The sequence below is a fragment of the Diceros bicornis genome, chromosome 5 (genome assembly GCF_020826845.1).
Source record: "Diceros bicornis minor isolate mBicDic1 chromosome 5, mDicBic1.mat.cur, whole genome shotgun sequence".
Classification (NCBI taxonomy): Eukaryota; Metazoa; Chordata; class Mammalia; order Perissodactyla; family Rhinocerotidae; genus Diceros; species Diceros bicornis.
Window position 1 is genome coordinate 13,811,176 of NC_080744.1, and position 20,947 is coordinate 13,832,122.

The following is a 20,947-nucleotide window of genomic DNA, read 5'->3' on the forward strand; positions in this document are numbered from 1 at the left end:
GCTTTTCTCATGTGCATGTATCGTAAAAACCAGCCAGACTAGTGCCTGTTTCTTGAAGATAGAGTTCATATTACATCCTTAGTTACATTATTCGTTCTTAGTAACAAATACAATCTAGTGAAATTGAGTCATCTGCTTATTAGAACAATATGTTATGATGTGTGAGTTGCCTTTAAAATGAAAAGTATTTATATTTTTCCTCAAAATTAGAGTAATTTTATGCTGTTAGGTAAGCTGTATTTCTATTTACGGTCTCATTGACTGGAGCTGATTTCTGCTATTAGCTGCTCTTAAGGAAAGCTCTGCTATTTGTTTGTGGGATTTATTGAGAATAACAGTAGTTTATGTGGAAAATATAGGTGAAAACTTGAATCTTTCTATGTTTCCCCTTTTATTTTTTAATTTTATTTTACACTGATTTCCCTGTGTAATATGGTTAGGTAATAAAGTATTTTTTATAATAATTTAAGGATGTAATCAAATACATTCTAAAGATTTTTTAAATCTGATACACAGGCACCAAGAGTGGAAGCACAAGTTCTTCTGGGCTCTTTGGTTTGCTTTCCCAACTTATATTGTGAACTGCCTGCTCTCCATCCCAACGTTCCTGATATTGCTGTGTCTCAGTTTACAGATGTTAAGGTAGGAAATCAGATGCTAATTTTTAGCATTTAAATGATTTTATAATCATAATGTATATTTTGTAAAATTTGCCTTTTTTCTTTTCCTTTAGAAATCTACCCAATTGTTAACATTAACCAGCCATACCCTTCAGACACAAAGGCTGGAATGTCCATTAGAAGCATAGCCTTTTTTGTGTTTGTAACTGCTTTGGAAACGTTTTCTCATTATTGAACCCACTCACATGTCATCTCAACAGGATTCATTCATTCACTCACTGTCATTTATTGAAACATCCTATGAGCCAAAATACTATGCTGCTAATGTAAGGCTTCTAAGATTGAGATGGCACTAAACCTACATGTCTGACTTTCTCCCTCTCTCAATTTCCCAGAGTGGAATATTCTGTTCTGCTGTAGGAAACTGGAATTGGGACGGGGATCCCATATACCTGAAGCATTAGCAGGCTTGAACAGGAGATGGTGGAGAATTAAACAGTGACTATACAGTTGCTGGTGGAACTTACCCCAGATATTAAACATTAACAAAAAAGATGATAGTGTCTAATTAGGAGCAGACATGCTTTTAATTGTTGTTTATAAGCCTTTTTAAAAATTTCAAATGAAAAACTGATAAAAAGTTGTTTTGTGCCTCTGTAGAGGTCTGCCTCTGTTTGAAGAGGAAGGTGTGACATGATAAGCATTCTTAAGTGTTCTGGACTCAGTAATTCTTAGACCAAAGTGGAGGGGAGTGGTGTGATCAGGTCTCCTAGTTAGGATGAAGACACTTAGTGCTCTGGACCCAGCAATGTGCCTGGTAGTGAATAATTCTGTCATTAAGTCAAGACCTGTTTCTAACTGAATGCCCATGTATTATAAATTCCCAAGGGTTTAACAGATCCAAGAAGTTATGCCTATTAGATTAATTGCCGGATGGTCTCTGTGTTTGACCTGAATTGGTCCCTAGAATTAGAAGGGAAGAGAGAATAAAGAAAGGAAGGGAGAAAGACATTATAGCTCCTCAGAAGTCGTGCTGATGATTTTTTAAAAACTTTTGCGTTCTCTGAAAGACGTTTTTTAATCCAGTTTTCATCAGGAGTGTTGCATATACTTTACATCCACCCGTATTTCTCTTTGCAACATTTATCACACTTGTAATTACGTTTGGTATCTGATTTATACTTTAGACAAATAAACACCACCAGGCCTTATTTACTGCTATATCTTCAGAGCTTAACATACTGCTTGGCATGTGGTATATACTCAGAAAACATTCGTTAAACAAGTGAACTTCACTTATACATGAAATTGTGTGGGTCTATGCAAGTTTATGGTGACACTTAATAAAAACTCTACAAATTGACCTTTGGTCTTCAGGGATGTAATACTTGTGGCTTCTATTTTCAGAAGATCCTGAAGGTCAAGGATAGGTAATAGTTTTAATTTGCTTGGGCAGTTTTGAGTTTGTTAGGGGTTAGCCTAGCCTCCTGCATACAGTCTGCATTTCAGAGTGGCCTTGTTCTTGGCCTGGCCGTTGTGTAGGCTGCAGTGATTTAAAAAACAAAACAACACTTCTTTTGTGGAGGGAAAAAAATCTCCAAAGTAAGAGCTAATTCTAATAATAATGAAGAAAGCAAAAAGCCTAAGAAAATAATCACCAAAATTTGGTGATTATTCTTAGAAAAATGAAGATTTTAGGGGAAAGTTGCATACCACAGTGGTCATATTTAATTTTCATGTTTTCACTGAAACCATCTCCCACTGTACATTAAACTGCAGCCATAGAGCCACATGGAACCAACCATGCTGTTTTTCAGTTCTATGCTTTTGAAAATCCATTTCCTTCTGTCTAAAGCATCATTGTTTAGACCTGTTCTCCTTTTGCCTCTCTTAATTACCCCAAACACACATAATCACAGTCCTTGACTTTGATCATTTGTCAAAATCCTGTTACCTAAGACCCCTTTGTGAAGTCTTTTATGACTTTCCCAAGTTGAGCTATTTATTCACGTAGAACCTTATACACATCATCTTATGTTTTAACTGTTTACAAAACCTGCCTGCCTCCCTAAATTTCTTAAGGATAGATACTATGTCTTAACCATCTATTTATTTCCAGCACCTAAGATAGGGCCTATTACGTAGAAAGTTCTTGGGCTTAAACAGTAACTATCTTCTAAGTACCTATTAATTGCCAGCCATTGGGCTAGATGCTAAGTTTATAAAGATTAAGTAGAAGATTACTCCTCTCAAGGAGCTTATAGTCTATTTAGCTGATAAATGCTTATGAATGAATGAATGATCTTTTAAAAAGGAATAAACAGATTCTTAATCATCAAACCTAGTGGTATTCTTGTTCTCCTCCCCTTAGCCGCTCTAGTATTTGACCCTGTTGATGTCGCTGTCCTTCCTAAATCTCTTCAACTTTGACTTATGTTGCACAGATCTGTCTTGATTTACTTCTTGCCTCTCTAAGTATTCTATCCAAGACTCCTTAATAGACTCATGTTCTTTTCTCTGCCTGCTAAACGTAAACTCACTGCAAGATCCTCTCTTCAGATAATTACCTTCTCTTTACTCTCCTGCTTAAGTATTTTATTCATTTACATAATTTTAACTATTATCTAGCACTTATCCCCAAACTCACACGTTATCATGCTTTACAAATTATCAAAGAGGAAGCTTGCTTTTAAATATTTCTCAAAGTTTTGAAAAGATGTTCATGCCTTAGAGATATTAAATCTACTTTGTTTATCTTATAATGAGCTTTTTATTACTCTTCTAATCAGAAAAAAATTTATTTTTTTTAACATATACATTTGGTTATAAATTTCAGAAATGGTTTTTCTTAGCTTGTTTGGGCTGCTATAACAAAACACTACAGACTGGGTAGCTTATAAACGAAAGAAATTTATTTCTCACAGTTCTGGAGGCTGAGAAGTCCAAGATCAAGGCCCCAGCATAGTTGCATTCTAGTGAGGGCCTGCTTCCTGGTCCACAGCCAGCGCCTTCTTGCTGTGTCCTCGCAGAGTGGAAGGAACTAGGGAGCTCTGTGGGCGTCTCTCTTATAAGAGCATTAATCCCATTCACAAGGGCTCCAACCTCGTGACCTAAGCACCTCCTAATACCATCATCTTTGGGGGTTAGGATTTCAACACATGAATTTTGGGGGACACAAACATTCAGATCATACTATTGTTTTATTTATTTAGCTAATTTCATGACTAGTATTGGACTCTGTAAGTATGTACATGAGAACAAAGACTGTTTTATTTCACTATTGTATACCTAGCACCTGGCACAGTGCCTAGGCCCGTAGTGGCCGTTTAATAAATGCTTGTTAAATGAATGAAATCTTAGTCATTACTACTACCTGTGTTCTCCTTATTTTAGGAACTTATAATCAAAACTGTATTAAGCTCGGCAAGAGATGAGCCCTCTGGTCCTGCACGGTAGGTCAGATATTCTTAAGACTTGACGTAACTATTCTGTGTTTGGAATCTTATTTTAGAAGTTGATTGAATTAGTTAGCAGTCCAGATTGTTTCAGATACCCAAAAGCTATTCTGAATTATAAATTTAAATTATTTAGATGATTAAATACTTATATTTTTCATAATTTAAATACAAACCTTCTTTTATTAAAAAAATAAAATTCTAGTCACTTTTTTCAGTATCTTCACCCTCTGTATCTCAAACAATTTCTTCTAATTTTACTTAAGTACATTTTGCTTTCCCTTCAGGTTATGTTTGTCACTGTCTCTTATGTAATAATACCTTGTAATGTAGTAGTCGTTATCCAATGAATCTTTGTTAAGTTGAATTGAAATAAAATATTTTTATTGTAGAAAGTAATATATCTAAGAAAATTGTATTAATATTTATAAATATTTGATCACGATATTTTTTAAAAAATTGATTATAAGTAATAAGATTCTAGAATGTTTTCCTTTTTAAATGTCTTATTAAAAAGTGAAAACTGTGGCATTTCCTCTGTTTTACTAAACCTTTCCAAAGGTTGAAATTTAAATCAACCTTTGCCAGTAGCACACCATGTTTCTTCTTTTCCCTTACATATCATTAATTTGTATTTTATATTTCTTGAAGCTAATTCTAATAGTATGTCATTAGGCTCAACAGTAGTCTCTGTTACTACTCCTCTGACCTACATCTCTGCACAGCTTCCTCTTTTCTAATAATCTATGCATTTTATGGCCCAGCGTTCATAAAATTACAGATCACGGCTTTGACCATTTGGATTCTAATTCTAACTTTAACTCTTCTTTTTCTGGCAGCTAAAAATAATGTAAAATGAGCAGTTTGCTTAAATGAGACATAGCTCCAGCTTTTTAGTTCCGTTGCATATTTTTCTCACTTAATAGCCAAGTTAACTAAGAACAAATCTCTTTGAGTAAATTCTTCTTTTACATTAATTCCATTTAAATACTAGACAACTACTCCAGAAAACAATCTTGTCTTTTCTGTTATTCCATATTTTCATTTCTGGTCGCTTTAGCCCCAAATTTGATGATTTTCAATATTATTTCTCTAGCATTTTCTTTGTTAATAATGACAACCTTTTAAGTTTACAAGGATTTTCCTATAATATTATTTCATTTAATCCTCAACACAATTCTAAGAAATTATTGGAATCATTATTATTGTTCCAATTTTGCTAGCAAAAAACTGATGACTTAGAAAGCTAACATTTATAAACTCTTTCCATCTGCCAGGCACTGTTCTAAACACTTTATTACTTCATTTAATCTTTGCAGCAACTCTAGGAGATAGGTACAATTTTTAATCTCCCGTTTATAGATGGGAGCCCAGAGAACTTAAATAATTTACCCTATCACCCGGAAATGACAAAGCCACAATTAAAACCCTGGCAGTTTGTCTTCAGAACCTTATTAGATGTATAAGTAGTAAGTGGCGGAACAAGATTTAAACCTAGAGCTTCAGATTCTAGATCTTTTGCCTTTTTTTTTTTTTCTTTCAACTATGTTGCCTCTCAGTGAAAGAATATTGAAGCCTAAGTCATAGCTGCCCAGAAGTCGACTTGGGAATCATTAACACAATGGCTTGTATTGAGAGTATAGGAAAATTTCAGAAGTTGAACATAAGCATTTTCTAACCTTGTTTTCCTATACCATTCAGGAATGTGGGGTCTTAGAAGCTTATACCTGAAAATCTGACCAGGAGCAGAGAGTTGAGCCATACTAGGAATAATCTAGATTATTTTGACATCTTGAGGAATGTAGGAACTATACACACAAACAAAACAAACTGGTCTTACTCCTTTGTTACAAAAAAAGTGCCTTAAATTAGCTGCATCTATGGATAGCTTTGTTTCCCTTCAGAGTTTATTGTTACTCTAGGATTACAGCTCTTTCCACTGCTAAACCTGAAATTTGGTTATTTAGATCTATAAATATCACCTCAGATTTATGGATAGACAAGAGTAGGAAGAAATAAAGCAGTAGACTTCACTTAGAAGACTTTCTAAGTTTTGGTAGTATCTTCTTTCTAAGTTTTGGTAGTAAACAATTTAGTAGCATTAACACTGTGATAGACTAAAAGAAGAGATTTAAGAGCTTCTGATCTGCTATGTTCAAGAAGAAATATATTTCTGCATTGAATTGTTCTGAAATTTAGCATTCTACTGAATTTAATTTAAAAATATCAGTATCAGGATATGGCATGTATACCAGGAGACTATAGGAGTTGACTTTTTGTGCTTAGAACCATTATATGCTTCATCAGACGCTTTTACTTGAACACGCTAATAGAATTCTTACTGATTCTGATCACCAGATAACTCCCTTCAAGCTGAACTCAGTTAAGTAGGGAATTGAAGTTTCACAAGACATTAGGGAACAGAACAAAAATTCCACTAGTTCTATTTCTGTTGGAATCCCTTTATAAAGTATATAAATTTTATTTGTGTTCCCGATTGGTTTTAAAAAGAATTTGTAGCTAACTATGTTAAGTTTAAAAGATATGGAAAAAAAAAAATTTGACTTATCCCAGCAGCTTCATGTTTTTGCTTAGGTTTACTTTGCTGCTATCAGTCAATAAAATTATACTCTTTCTTTTTTGAAAGCAGATTACATATTTGGGAAGAAGCTTTATGGTAATATCAATTTATTACTATAGGTTTGTTAGAAAGATCTTGTGTTATCACGCCTCTAATCTTGGTAGTAAAGTATATTGAAAATTCAGCTTACAGTTTTGAGGATGGGCTTTCCTCCTGCTTTGTCTTCCTAAGAAGAGCTAATGTACAGAGTAACAAATTAAGTCACTTAAACAGTGCATGTTCATTCTGTATTTGATGGGTGTGGGTCTTGTGGTTGTGGTGTGGTTTCGTTTCATTTAAAGGCTCATCCACTTTTATTTGTATCGTTGGTTACTTTTTTTGCAGATGTGTAGCACTTTGCAGTTTAGGTATTTGGATTTGTGAAGAACTAGTCCATGAGTCTCATCATCCTCAAATTAAGGAAGCTCTGAATGTAATTTGTGTTTCCTTAAAGGTAAAAAAACTATTTAGTGGAAAATATTAAGATAGTATAGAATGCATGATTATTTTTCTCCAAATGTTAGTTGTATCTGTGCCCTTATTGAATAAACCATTCAATAAATATTTTGATTAATTTATTATTACATTATTTCTTTGATCCTGACTTTATCTTAGTGATGACCTATTTTGTGTCAACTTTTTATGTGTTTGGCTTTGTCCCTAGGATACATATGGAAAGGAGAAAGGAAACCAAACATATATAGGGTTGTTTGTTTTACCTTAATCAGTGTTTTTGTAACCTACTCTTTGATCTTTATTACTTCCTGAATTCTTGAGCTGTTCAGCTTTTTGCCTTCATCATTCAAGTTAAATGCCCTCTTTGTGACCAGAATAAGATTTGCTCAGAAATAATAACTTAATTATTTGGAGAATCTGAGTGAATAGATGGATATTTTTGGGGGGGAAAGGATGCATGATGTTTTTGTCTTAAGACTTATAATATAGTATTGTATAGTACTCAAAACATACAAAGTACAAATTACCTATTTGACAGTATTTCTGAGTATATACTATGTTTGAGACAGTTTGCAAGGCAGAATGAGGGGTACTAGAAGGAAAAAAAATTATAAATACTAGATTGAAGAGATTAATAATATGATGGCTGAAAAAGATTAAAATAAGAGTAATAAAATATAAAAAGCTGAGAGATCCATGTGAGTGGTACCTATAAACTGCTGATTGCGTTCAGAGGAAGCAGAGATCATTTTGACTTAGATATCAGAGAAGACTTTGGAAAGAAGAGACATTTGGTCAGGGCTTGAAGAGGAGGTGAGAGTTGGTCATGAGAGATAAGCATAAACAGTTTGACTTTATGCCGCTGGGGATTCATCTAAGAGTTTTAAGCATAGAGAACGTCAGCATCAGAGCACTTCTTTAGAAGACTAATTTGGAAGTATTGTGTATAGTAGATTGGAATGGAGAAAAGATTGATAACAAGATTAGCAGTTTACAGGCCATTGCAGGAATCCAGGTTAAGAGAAAATGGAATAAAACTTTAATGAGGACAGTAAAACATTACAAAGAAAAATAAAGTTAATTGTGTCTTTGGAATGTGTTGTGATTTTGTTTTGCAGCTGTATATTTATCTTCCTAATAATATTTTAATAAACACATTATAAATATAGAATGATAAAAATAAACGTATGAAATTTAAAATTTTTCAGCAGTTAATGCATTGATGAATAATAGTTCAAGAAGAAATTTTTTATAACTGTTTTTTTTTGGTTATTATTACAGTTTACTAATAAAACAGTAGCCCATGTAGCTTGTAACATGCTTCACATGCTGGTTCATTATGTACCTAGACTTCAGACTTACCAGCCTGATTCTCCCTTGAAGATTATTCAAGTAAGTGTTTTCTCATTTATTTCTTATTATGATCTTGTTAAAGATCTTTATATTAGGATACTTTGAAATATAAGATTATTTAATAGTTTTCTTTAAATTTTACATAGCTAAATAATGGCAACCCAGGATGCTTTTTTGAGATATCACAGTTCATGACAGTCCCTTTGTATTTTATGTTAGGAGATTGTGGTCTTGGTTTTAAGTGCCACATGCAAATTTATGATTGCCATTGTCTTTATAAATGTATATTTGGCTTCATGCCCTCTCTTAGATAAGAAAACATTTCATCCCTCTATTTACCAAAATCAAGACATTATTTTGATTCCTTCCTTTCCTTTCCTCTTGAGCCAATCATTAATGAAGTTGTGTTTTGTTTTGTTTTTTCCATTCTAATTCTGTGTCTCCTATGCTTCCTACAACACCTGACATATTTCAGGCCTTCATTATTTTTTCCTTTGTAGTAGCCTTCTAACTGATCTCCTGGCTTCTGATGTCTTGCACTTCATGCCATCATTCACATTCGTATGACTTTTTTTAATGTCACTTACCCAAAAAAACCCAAAATCTCTGAGTGGTTTTTCTTTGCTTATAAAATAAGACCCAAATTCTTTAGCTGGGAATTTGAGGCCTCCAGCTGAGGACGCAACCCATCTTTTCAGAATCATGTACAGATTCCTTTGAAATACCCTTTAGTCCAGGCACCCAAGTCAGCTCACTATCCCCTAAACATATCCCTCACTCTCTTCTTGCCTAAAATGCTGTGCTTTTCCTCTTTACCCTCTCATCTTTCAGTGATTGGTTTAAATACCATCTCCTCAAAAAATAAGAATCCTTACCTGTTCTCTCCAACCAGAATTTATCTTTCTTGTCTTCATATTCTCATAACGTTTTTAGGAAAGATGGTAATTAATATTTATTAAACACCTACTGTGTAGCAGTCACCTTTTCATATGTTATCTCATTTAATTCTAAGTCTTTTAAGGTGAACTATTATCCCCACCGCCCACCTTTATTTAAGATGAGAGAACTGAGGATTTAGTAACTATACAAAGTCACAATCTAACAGCAGAAACAGAGTTCAAACCCAAGTCTTTAAGATTTCAAGTCCCGGCTTTCCCACTCAGCCATATTGCCAGCCTCTTTTATAGCACAAAGTATATTTGTCCACAAATTCCAAGCTCCTTTAAGACAAGGGCGTGTTTTTCCTTTATTTTTTTTTATGCCTAGGGTGACTTTCATGTGGAATCTGTTCAGTAAATTTCTGTTGAGTTGAGTATTATGGTTAAGAGGTTGGTTTTGAGGGTTAGACATATGTGGTTTAGTTGACCGCTGACTCTGCCACTTACTAACTTTGTAACTATGAACCAGTTACTTAGCCCTCTGAACTCCAGTTTTCTTATCTTTACATTTGGGATAAAAATATCTACCTCACAGAGTTGCTCTGGAGACTAAATGAGAAAATACATGTAAAGCACTTAGCACTTTTTGCGATAAAAATGACGAGACATAAATCCTAATAAATGTTGGCGGCAGCTTTCATCATGGTCATGTGGGCCGTGGTAACTGGATGTAAACGTGCATGTGCATTTGTATGTCAGTTAGTATTAAAACATTTGAAATTTTAAAACTTTTGAGAATTTTACCCTTTAAGATTGATTATTCTGTTTGAAAATTAAGGTTGTTAAGTAAGCAGATTTTTTTTTTCATTTGATAGCCTCCAAATCCTTTCCCTTGCTTTATTCATCAGTTTATATATTATTAATACTTACCTAAGTACTTCTTTAGAGTGGAGAGTTTTTGCAAATTGCTTCACTGTACATTATAGTGGCCAACGGCTACAGATAAACACGAAGAGTTATTATACTCCACCTCTAGTTGAATGAAGGAATGAAATCCCAAAACAGTGGAGCATTTCACTAATGGTTACGTGCTTGCATAGTTAGGAACAGAAGCGCAGTTCTATTACCAGTATTAAGCAGGTGCACCTATATACTAGATTCTACTAGTGAGTAAAGGCCTTTTACTGTATAAAGTATATTTAGAGGAATTTTTCCTCTAAATTTGATGTACTGAATAATAATATATAAAAATATAATAACATACAATAAAAATACCATAAATTTACCCCTATACATTTCTAACATGCACATAAAAAAATTGAATGACATCAAGAGATTGCCAGGGTAAATGATAACACTGTATATGAATATTTTTCCTTCTTTTAATAATGTCTTTTTATTATTTTATATTTTATGTATCAAATTTATTCATATACTATTCAGTGTATAATATATGTAAATTAAAAAAGCCACATTATAAAATATCGTTTTTTAAAAAGCATGTATTTGCATATATACACAGAAATGTCTTGAAATGTTGAGGATAGATTTATTTTTCTCACCAACTTTATTGAGGAATAATTGACAGATATAATTGGATATATTTAAAATGTACATGATGATCTGATATTGTGGAATGATTGCCAAGATGAAGATAACTAACACATCCATTACCTCACATAGTTAACTCTTTTTTTTATGGTGAGAATTCTTAAGATCTACTCTTAGCAACTGTTGGATATTCGATACCATATGATTAACTATAGTCACCATGCTGGACATTAGATCCTCAGTACTTACTGTTCTTATAAGTGAAAATTTGTCCCTTTTGACCTACATCTCCCCATTCTTCTCCTTCCCCCCAGCCCCTGGCAACCACTATTCTATTTTCTGTTTCTATGAAATCAGGTTTTTTTTTTTTTTTTCTTTTTTTAAGATTCCACATATAAGTGACACCATACAGTATTTGCCTTTCTCTGTTTGGCTTATTTCACTTAGCATAATGCCCTCCCGGTTTGTCCATGTTGTCACAAATAGCAGGATTTCCTTCGAACCCTGGGCCGCAGAAGCGGAGCACGTGAACTTAACCAGCACGCCACTGGGCCAGCTCCCAGGATTTCCTTCATTTTATGGCTGAATGATATTGCTGTGTGTGTGTGTGTATCACATTTTCTTTATCCATTCATCTGTCAAAGGTCATTTAGGTTGTTTTCATATCTTGGCTATCGTGAATAATGCTGCAATGAACATGGGTATGCAGCTATCTCTTTGAGATACTGATTTCATTTCCTTCAGATATATACCCAGGAGTGGGATTACTAGATTGTATGGTAGTTCTATTTTTCATTTTTTGAGGAATTGCCATACTGTTTTCTATAATGGCTATACCAGTTTACATTCCCACCAATAGTGCACAAGGGTTCCCTTTTCTCCACAGCCTTGCCAAAATCTATTATCTCTTGTCTTTTTGAAAATAGCTATCCTAACAATGCGAGGTGACATCTCATTATGCTTTTGATTTGTGTTTCCCTGATGATTAGTGATGTTGAGCACCTTTTCATATATCTGTTAACCATTTGAATATCTTTTTTTTAATAATTTTATTTATTTATTTATTTTTCCCCCCAAATCCCCAGTAGATAGTTGTATGTCATAGCTGCACATCCTTCTAGTTGCTGCACGTGGAACGCGGCCTCAGCATGGCCAGAGAAGTGGTGCGTCGGTGCGCGCCCGGGATCCGAACCTGGGCCGCCAGCAGCGGAGCGCGCGCACTTAACCGCTAAGCCACGGGGCCGGCCCATTTGAATATCTTCTTCGGAAAAATGTCTATCTAGGTCCTTTGGCCATTTTTTAATTGGATTATTTGCTTTTTTTGCTATTGAGTTGTATGAGTTCTTTATATATTTTGGATATTAATCCCTTATCCAGGTACATGGTTTGCAAATATTTTTCTCCATTCCGTCATTTGCCTTTTCAATTTATTGTTTCCTTTGCTGTGCAGAAGCCCTTTAGTTTGACGTAGTCCAACTTGTTTATTTTAGCTTTTGTTGCCTATGCTTTTAGTGTCTTATTCAAGAAACCAATGCCAAAATCAGTTTCAAGAAGCGTTTTCCTTATGTTTTCTTCTAGGAGTTTTATGGTTTCAGGTCTTACATTTAAGTCTTTGATACATTTCAAGTTAATTTTTGTGAGTGGTGTAAGATAGGGGTCCAGTTTCATTCTTTTGCATGTAGATATCCAGTTTTCCCAGCACCATATATTGAAGAGACTATCTTTTCCCTATTGTGTGTATTCTTGGTGCCCTCGTCAAAGATTAGTTGACCATATATGCCTGAGTTTATGTCTAGCTTTCCATTCTGATCCACTGGTGTATGTGCCTGTTTTTATGTCAGTACCTTACTGTCAGTGCCATGTTTTGATTACTATAGCTTTATAATATAGCTTGAAATCAGGAAGTGTGATGCCTCCAGGTTTATTCTTCTTTCTCAAGATTGCTTTGGCTCTTTGAGGTTTTTTGTGGTTCCATACAAATTTTGGGATAGTTTTTTCTATTTCTGAGAAAAATGCCATTGAATTTTGATAGAGACTGCGTTGAATCTATAGATCACTGTAGGTGGTATGAACAATTGAACAATATTAATTCTTCCAATCTGTAACATGGAATATCTTTCCATTTATTTGTGTCGTCTTCAATTTCATTCATCAGTGTTTTATAGTTTTCAGTGTACAGGTCTTTCACCTCCTTGATTAAATTTATTCCTAAGTATTTTGTTGATTTTAATGCTATTGTAAATGGGATATCTTTCTTAATTCCTCTTTCTGATAGTTTGTTGTTTGTGTATGGGAATGCAACTGATTTTTGTATATTGATTTTGTATCCTGCAACTTTACTGAATTCATTTATTAGTTCTAACTGTTTTTTGGTGTAGAGTTTAGGGTTTCCTATACATAAGATCATGTCATCTGCAAACAGAAGTAATTTTACTTCTTCCTTTCAGATTTGGATGCCTTTTATTTCTTTTTCTTGCCTAATTGCTATGGTAGACTTCCAGTACTATGTTGAATAGAAATGGCAATTGTGGGCATCCTTGTCTTGTTCCTGACCTTAGAGGAAAGGCTTTTAACTTTTCACCACTGAGTATGATGTTAGCTGTGGACTTGTCATATGTGGCCTTAATTATGTTGAGGTAGGCCGGCTCCGTGGCTTAGCGGTTAAGTGCGCGCGCTCTGATGCTGGCGGCCCGGGTTCGGATCCCGGGCGCGCCCCAAGGCACCACTTCTCCGTCCAACCCGAGGCCGAGTCCCACGTACAGCAACTAGAAGGATGTGAACCTATGACATACAACTATCTACTGGGGCTTTGGGGGGAAAAAAATGAATAAATAAAATCTTCAAAAAAAAAAAAATTATGTTGAGGTAAATTCTTCTATACCTAATTTGTTGAGCAGAGTAGATTTCTTGAGTGATAGAATTGCAGATGGTTTTTATAAATCCTTTTGCTTATCAATATCTTCTAATTTTTCTATTAGAACATATATTTCTGTTTGTTTATACATGTTGATTTCATGAATTGAATTTGTAAGAAATCCAGTTATAGGTAACAGAGCATATGTAATTTTGGTTCTGTACATAAGGATTGTAAAAGGTTGATAGTTAAGTGTACTTGAAAAACTTGCCTGTTAAAAATTACTTTGAAATAACAGTGTTAAAGTATTTAGGATAAACTCTCAGCAATAGATTTTTATATCACTTTAGCATTAACATTTATGTTTTAGGATGTCCCATTAGTTTAACATATTTTGAGCTCTTTTTTTGTTTTTTTTGCCTGCAGATCCTAATAGCCACTATTACCCATCTTTTGCCAAGTACAGAAGCTTCATCTTATGAAATGGACAAGAGGGTAATTAAAATTTTGTTTGATATTTAACATGTGGTTATCTAGTAAAATATTTATATTTTAAAATTGAAAGGTATATATATTTACATGGTAAACATTAATTCGTCTTGTATTTAAAATCAATTATAATGTGAAATATATCCTTCCATTATTTAAGTGTAACAATTATATTTTAGTTCAAATTTCAAGTTAATCATGGTCATTTGATAAAGTCTTTGAATCTCAGAGCTGTAAGGAACCTTGGAGGACATTCTGTCCATTTATAATTATTTCACTTTTATCCTGTCAAATTATGGTCTTGTCTGTGCCTGAAAATTATTAATTCTGAGGAATTCATCAACTCTGAAGGCAGCTGTGCATCTTTGTATAGCAGTTACTGGTAGAAAGTAAGAAATTTCCATTAAAGAGAGTAGAAATAATATAGAGAGATGTGGCACTTAGGAGAAGACATCCCCTATGGCCACCAAAAAGTTCTGCAAGATTGCATTTACATCAGTAAATTGATTATGAGACTCCTTTAATTATTTCAAATATTGTATTTATCAGTCTAAACTTCCTATTTGGTTTCTTTTTACAGTTTCAATATCTTTCCTGAAATTCTGCATTTCTTCATCAATTATATCCATCTTTTTTATAGATTTTAACATATTTATTGTAATTATTTTAAAGTCCTTGTCTGTAATTGTTTCTGGACCTATTCTCAGTTATTTTCTTGTGTGGCTTACATGCTGTTTACACTTCTGGTCTTTCTGTGTTATTCCTGCTGTTTTGCATATCACTAATTTCATGAATTTACCTCTTCATATTCAGTGTAATATACCTGTTATCAAATGGGTATAAAAGCCATTTGATCAGATTGTCTAGCTCTTGATGAATACATTGTTCTTCAGCTTTAAAGATACATATACTCCATTTCTAGCCAAGGGTCCTTTATTTTGGTGTCTTAGACTATAGTATAGAATTCCAAATCCAGTTTTTGAACAATATCCAAAGAACTAATTACCATCGCCTTCTAGATCGTCTTTGTCTTCCAAAGGCCTACCTATTAATATGAAAAAGCTCCACTACCAAGTTTTTGTTCCCTGTCCACTTAATTCACTAAACATTTATTGATCACAAAATGTGTATGTGGTATTCTGTTTGGAACTAAACAGATATAAATAAGATAGTCCCTGCTCTCATGAATTTTAAAGATTAGAGAGGCAAGTGAGGCAATCCAGCATAGTAAGTGCTTACTATAAAAAGTAGAAAAATGTATATAAGAAAAGGTAGGATAGAGGAGGAAGTAATTAACTATCAAGGCAGAAGGGCTTGTTAAGGGAAAACTTCCTTAAAGATGAGTAAGGTTTTCTACATAAATGGATACAAGGGGTAGAGTCAGAGATTTATTCCAAGTGGAGGGAATAGCATGTGTGAAATCTGGAGGTGTAAAATGGCATTGTGTGTTATGGGAAAACAACAGGCAATTCCATGTGATATGGTGTGAAGTGCATGGTTCCGAGTAGGAAATTAGGCATCAGAGATAGGAAGGGATCAGGATATGAAGGGCCTTGGATGCTATGTTAAGAACTTGGACTTTCGTGCAAGTCGTTTTTGGAAAGTGACTTTTTCGAAGGGTTTTAATGCACAATGAAATACCATTTGTGATTTGTGAAAGATCACTTGAAAAAGTGTGAAAGTTGACTTAAAAGGAATGATATGGTAATTGTTATTACAGTCATCTCCATAAGAATTGATGATGTTCTGAACTAAGGCTAAAGATAAAGAGTAAATATTCCCGAAGTGGAATCCACAACCAATGTCAGGTGGAGATGAATTTCAGTTTTCATTATGTTGCATGTAAAGAGTAATGCCCAGGTAGAGCCCACAGCAAAGCAACTGTATACCTAAAATAGTAAATTTGAGGCTCAAACAAAATTATTGGCATTGTCAAAACGAGTAATATTAAACTGGGGGAATATACAAGATCACTTAAGGAGAAGTTGTAGAGTAAGCAGAGTTAGCAAAGTATAACACCTTGAAGAAGAACAATTAAAGAGCAGGCAGAGAGGGGTCACCAAGACAGTGACATAGGAGGCTCCTGAATTTCCCTCCTGCTGTGGACACACTGAAGATACAGCCACACATGGAGCAATTCCCTCTGAGAGAAATCCAGGAACTAGTCCTACACATCAGGCGCCTGAGAAAATACCGACAGTGAAATGGGTGGGAAAGGCTGAGACATACTCTTGCTATAGACCCCACCCCTGGCATAGCTCCATACAATCAGGAGGGAACCCCTAACCCCCAGCTTCTCTCTGAGGAGAGAAATGTTTAGGGAACACATGTAACACCCCAACTTCTAAGTCTGCCACTCAAAGGACAGGCGCCCAAATCACCTGGCTCTAAAAGCCAAGGTGCTTGCATTCACAAGCTCCACAGAACTATGGGAAACAAAAAAGCAGTTGTTAACAGGCGCAGGAGCATTTGCTGCAGCTATCCCCCCAGGGCTCAGGGCAGAGGGAGCAGGCCCAAGACGACCATCTACAATTCTTTCTCTTGAAAGGATTTGACTGCATACTTTACCAGCTGCTGCCTGAGGGTCTGGCTGCTAATCAGCCTGCATCTAGGTGCTGACTTGCAGTCCTTCCACTCATAAGAGCCAGTGGGCACTTCCCCTGTATTCTCTCTCTGGCTTGCTCCAACTATAAAACCAGGTCTCCAGCTTCTCCCTGGAAGGAGCTTGTCCCCACATCTAGCACCTCAGCGTTGCAGCTGCTACCTGAGGGAGTAGCTTCCATATCACCTAGTTCTGGGAGCTGACAGGGCTTGACATTCATGAGCCCCCTAAGAATACACAAAACAAAGAGGTGGTTCTGTTTGGGGTACCAGTACCCCCAGAGACTTCCCTCTGGCTCAGGACAGAGTGAGTAAGCAAAAGTACCCGCTGTTAGTTTCTCCCTGATAGGGGCTCGACTGCATAACTAATGTCCCAACTTTCCCAGCTGCTGCCTGAAAGCCAGACTTCCAGTGAGCCTGCATCAGGGAGTGAAGGGCCAGGCAATTAGTGGTCCTTCAGGAGCCTGAACAGGCATGTGGGCATTTCCCACCTTTCGGGACACTGACTGGTGTTGGCGTACCCTCGGCTGCTGGGAGCTACTAAGAACAAGAACGGCAGGTTGGACAATCGCAAAGGTTTCAGGGGCAACTGAGAGCTTGGGCTGACCTGCTATTTTACGCTTTCTAAATAATAAGTATCTTGTAGGAAGAAACTTTGAAACTATGTAAATACCTTATTACTCCGTAAAACTTTACTAACTGGTTTTGCCAACCATTGGTGACTCATAACACAATTATTGTTATAATAGTTCCAATTGATGATTTCCTAATTTCATCATTCCTTTTACATTCATTAGTTAATTTTCTGTGGTGAGGAAGAGCTTTCCCTTCTTCCTTATCCATCTTATCAGTATGGGATCCTGATTCTTATTTTATGCAATGGATTATAATCCTTATTGTTTTATTATTTATTTTAATGCTCAAAATGTCCCAGATTTAGCCAGTGGGAGCCCCTTGAAAGTGGCTTATTTGTTTTTTTGACATATCCCCATTATTCTTTGGGCATGTTCTTAATTTGTTATCACACAATTTTCCAGACTCATCTTGTACTTCCCCTGCCCCAGTCCTGGAATTAGCCATTTCTCTAAGGAACTCTGGTTCCACTGCATGGAAAAGAGTATTTTGAAATCAACATCTGTGTGTACCTTGGGAGCTAGGTGTGTACGTTGTCATTAGGTTGTCATTTTTTTTAGGCCCTCTCAGCAGATAGATCTAGAAAATAGAACATATGTGTACCCACACATATGTAACGTGTATTTTACATATATATAAAATATACACATATATATATTTCTTTACCTATCTATATGTATTAAAACATGAGTTCACCCTGACACCTTCGATTGTAATCCAGCACCACAAGGTTCAGTTTATCCTTTCACCTTTCCACGTTGGTAACTCCCTACTCCAACAGTGAGAAACCTAGCTCCCATTATCACATTTATCCATAATGTATTTACTTCTTTTTGCAGTTCTAGAAAAATAAAAGCAGTTTCAGGATTAATTTATGCCTCTATATAGTTTATCAAGAGAGTATATAGTTCAGGGCCGGCTCTGTGGTGCAGCGGTCAAGTGCCCGCGCTCCACTGCTGGCGGCCTGGGTTCGGACCCCGGGCGCACACCGACGCACTGCTTGTCAGGCCATGCTGTGGCGGCGTCCCACATAAAGTGCAGGAAGATGGGCACGGATGTTAGCTCAGGGCCAGTCTTCCTCAGCAAAAAGAGGAGGATTGGCATGGATGTTAGCTCAGGGCTGATCTTCCTCACAAGAAAAAAAAAGAGAGAGAGTATATCGTGCAAAAGCCATGTTTAAAAGTTCTTTGGGTCACTTCTCCATCCCCCTTCCTCACCTCAGTGTGTTGATGTAATTCATTTGAAATACAGTTCAGGTCATTTTTTTTTGTATATATTCCATTTTAGGGTTTTTTCCTGCATCCCTGTTGTTTTATTTTTTTAGTCTATGGTTTATCCATCCTTTGTTTATTTTTGTACAGATGAGCAGATACATCTGTATTTTCTTTTTTCGCCTGTTTATTACACAAAAGGTATGATATTCTAGATATTCTTTGGTATTTCCGATCTTTCACTTGACAGTACACCCTGGAAATTTACAGTACATCAATTCACAAAGGTCTTTTGTGTTCTGTGTTACAGCTCTGTAGTATTAGTACTCCATTGTGTGAATGTATCATAGTTTATTCAACTCACTCTCCTATGTTTGGACATATAGACATATGTTTTCAGAATTTTGCAATTACAAACAGTAATTGCAGTAATCACTGCAGTGATTAAATTTGTGCCTATATATTTTTACACATTGTTGGAGTGTGTTTTCACGGTATATTCCTGGAAGTGGAATTGCTGGGTCAAAGGTAAACAGATAAAATTTTGTTAAATATTGGTGTCCCCACAAGCAAACTATGAGAGTGTCTGTTTCCCCAGAGCCTAACCACAGAATGTGTCACATTTTTATATTTTTGCCGATTTGATAGGGGAACCATGATATCTTGGTACAGTTTTCATTTACCTTTCTCTTTTTATACGTGAGGTTGACTATGTTCTCATATTTACTAATGGCCTAATTTGTTACTTTATTTTATTTTTGTGAATTGTCTATTCGTATCATTTTACATTTTCTGTCAGGTTTTGGTATTTTTCCTTCAAATTTTTCCATATTAAGGATATTATGTTATATATATGTTGTATATCATATAGCTGTGATATATGTCGCAAATATTTTCTCCCTTTTTTTCGTTTGTCTTTTGATTTTGTTTATGATGGGTTTTTTGTTGTTTCTTGTGGGAGAGCACGGAAAAGAATTTGTTTTTTATGTAGTCAGTTTATCAGTCTTTTCTTTCATTGTGTCTTGATTTTGAGTCATCAGTAGAGAGACTTTCACTGGACCCTGGATAAAGAGGAATTTACCTATGTTTTCTCTAGTACTTGTCTGTTTTCATTTTTATCCCTCATCCATTCAGAGTTTATTCTGTATGTTTTGAGATAGGAATCTAATTTTTGTTGTTTTTGCAAATGGATAACCAGATTTCTGAGTTCCCTTTATTAAAACGTTCATCTTTACCCTTTAGTGAATAATCAGGGTCTGTTTCTTGAGTTTCTATACTAGCGGTTTTCCCACTCTTGGTGACAAGATCCCTTTAATATTGTTAACTATTGTTGAGGATCTTAAGTAACTTTTGTTCATGTGGGTTATATTTTGTCCGCTTGATCTGTCTTGTACTGGTGTCTTAAGGTCTCCTGTTGTTAATGTTTCTGTATTTCCTTGCCTCTATTGTAGTTTTTGCTTTATAAAGGTAGTCACTGTTATTTGATACATAGATATTTATAAATGTTTTGTCTTCATTTTGAATTATAGCTTTTAAGGTTAATGCCTTTGGTTTGAATTCTAATTTGCCCAGTATACCTTTGTCTATCTCTTTAATTTTAGCCTTTCTGAATCTTTTTATTTAACTATATCTCATGAATACAACATATACTTGGGTCTTGCTTTGTGAGCCAAATTGAAAATCTTTTTCTTTTGTTAGACAAGTTAAACTCATTCTGATAAGACTTATATTTTTTTATCTCGCCTCTGTCATTATGATTATTATGCATATTGTGTTACATTTTCTGTGTTTCTGTCTCTAATATTTCCTTTGTTCTGTTTTTGAAGTTCTTTTTGGTAGTCAGGATATTTTGTACTTTGTTCTTGTGGTTACCTTTAAATTATACCTTTTTTAATGCCTTTTTTCCCTTGCTTTCTTACTTAATCTTTTACTGTGTGGTGTGTGATTATTTAATGGTGTCCTTTATCTCCTACCTATTGCCTATATGTTAATAAATGAGCTTTTTTACTTTTCTCTTTGCCTCCGTTTTTAGTTGCTTTATTTATACACATAACATATAGCATGTCATATAACAAATGATTCTTTACACTCATCTCTACCTTTTTTTTTAATCTTAGATCTTTAACTAAGTATATCGAATACTCACCATTAGTTTTTTTGCTGAAGTTCCGCAGTCACCTTATTGGTTAGATGAAGTTCATCTTTATTCTGCAAGATGGGCTCATG

The 20,947-nt window shown here is 35.1% G+C and overlaps 1 protein-coding gene across 6 annotated transcripts in view; it reads left to right on the forward strand.

Annotated features, from left to right (window-relative positions):
* The window catches only part of RALGAPA1 (Ral GTPase activating protein catalytic subunit alpha 1), a 247,265-nt gene that overhangs the window by 125,320 nt on the left and 100,998 nt on the right, over positions 1–20,947 (forward strand). For all 6 annotated transcript variants that reach the window (XR_009220006.1, XM_058540714.1, XM_058540717.1 and 3 more), the window contains 5 exons: positions 517–642; positions 4,014–4,072; positions 7,041–7,149; positions 8,433–8,543; positions 14,214–14,282. Coding sequence is in view for 5 of the 6 variants with exons in the window: in XM_058540714.1 (XP_058396697.1) it covers positions 517–642; positions 4,014–4,072; positions 7,041–7,149; positions 8,433–8,543; positions 14,214–14,282 (474 nt within the window). In the remaining variant the exon portion in view is untranslated. The remainder of the gene's footprint in view (positions 1–516; positions 643–4,013; positions 4,073–7,040; positions 7,150–8,432; positions 8,544–14,213; positions 14,283–20,947) is intronic.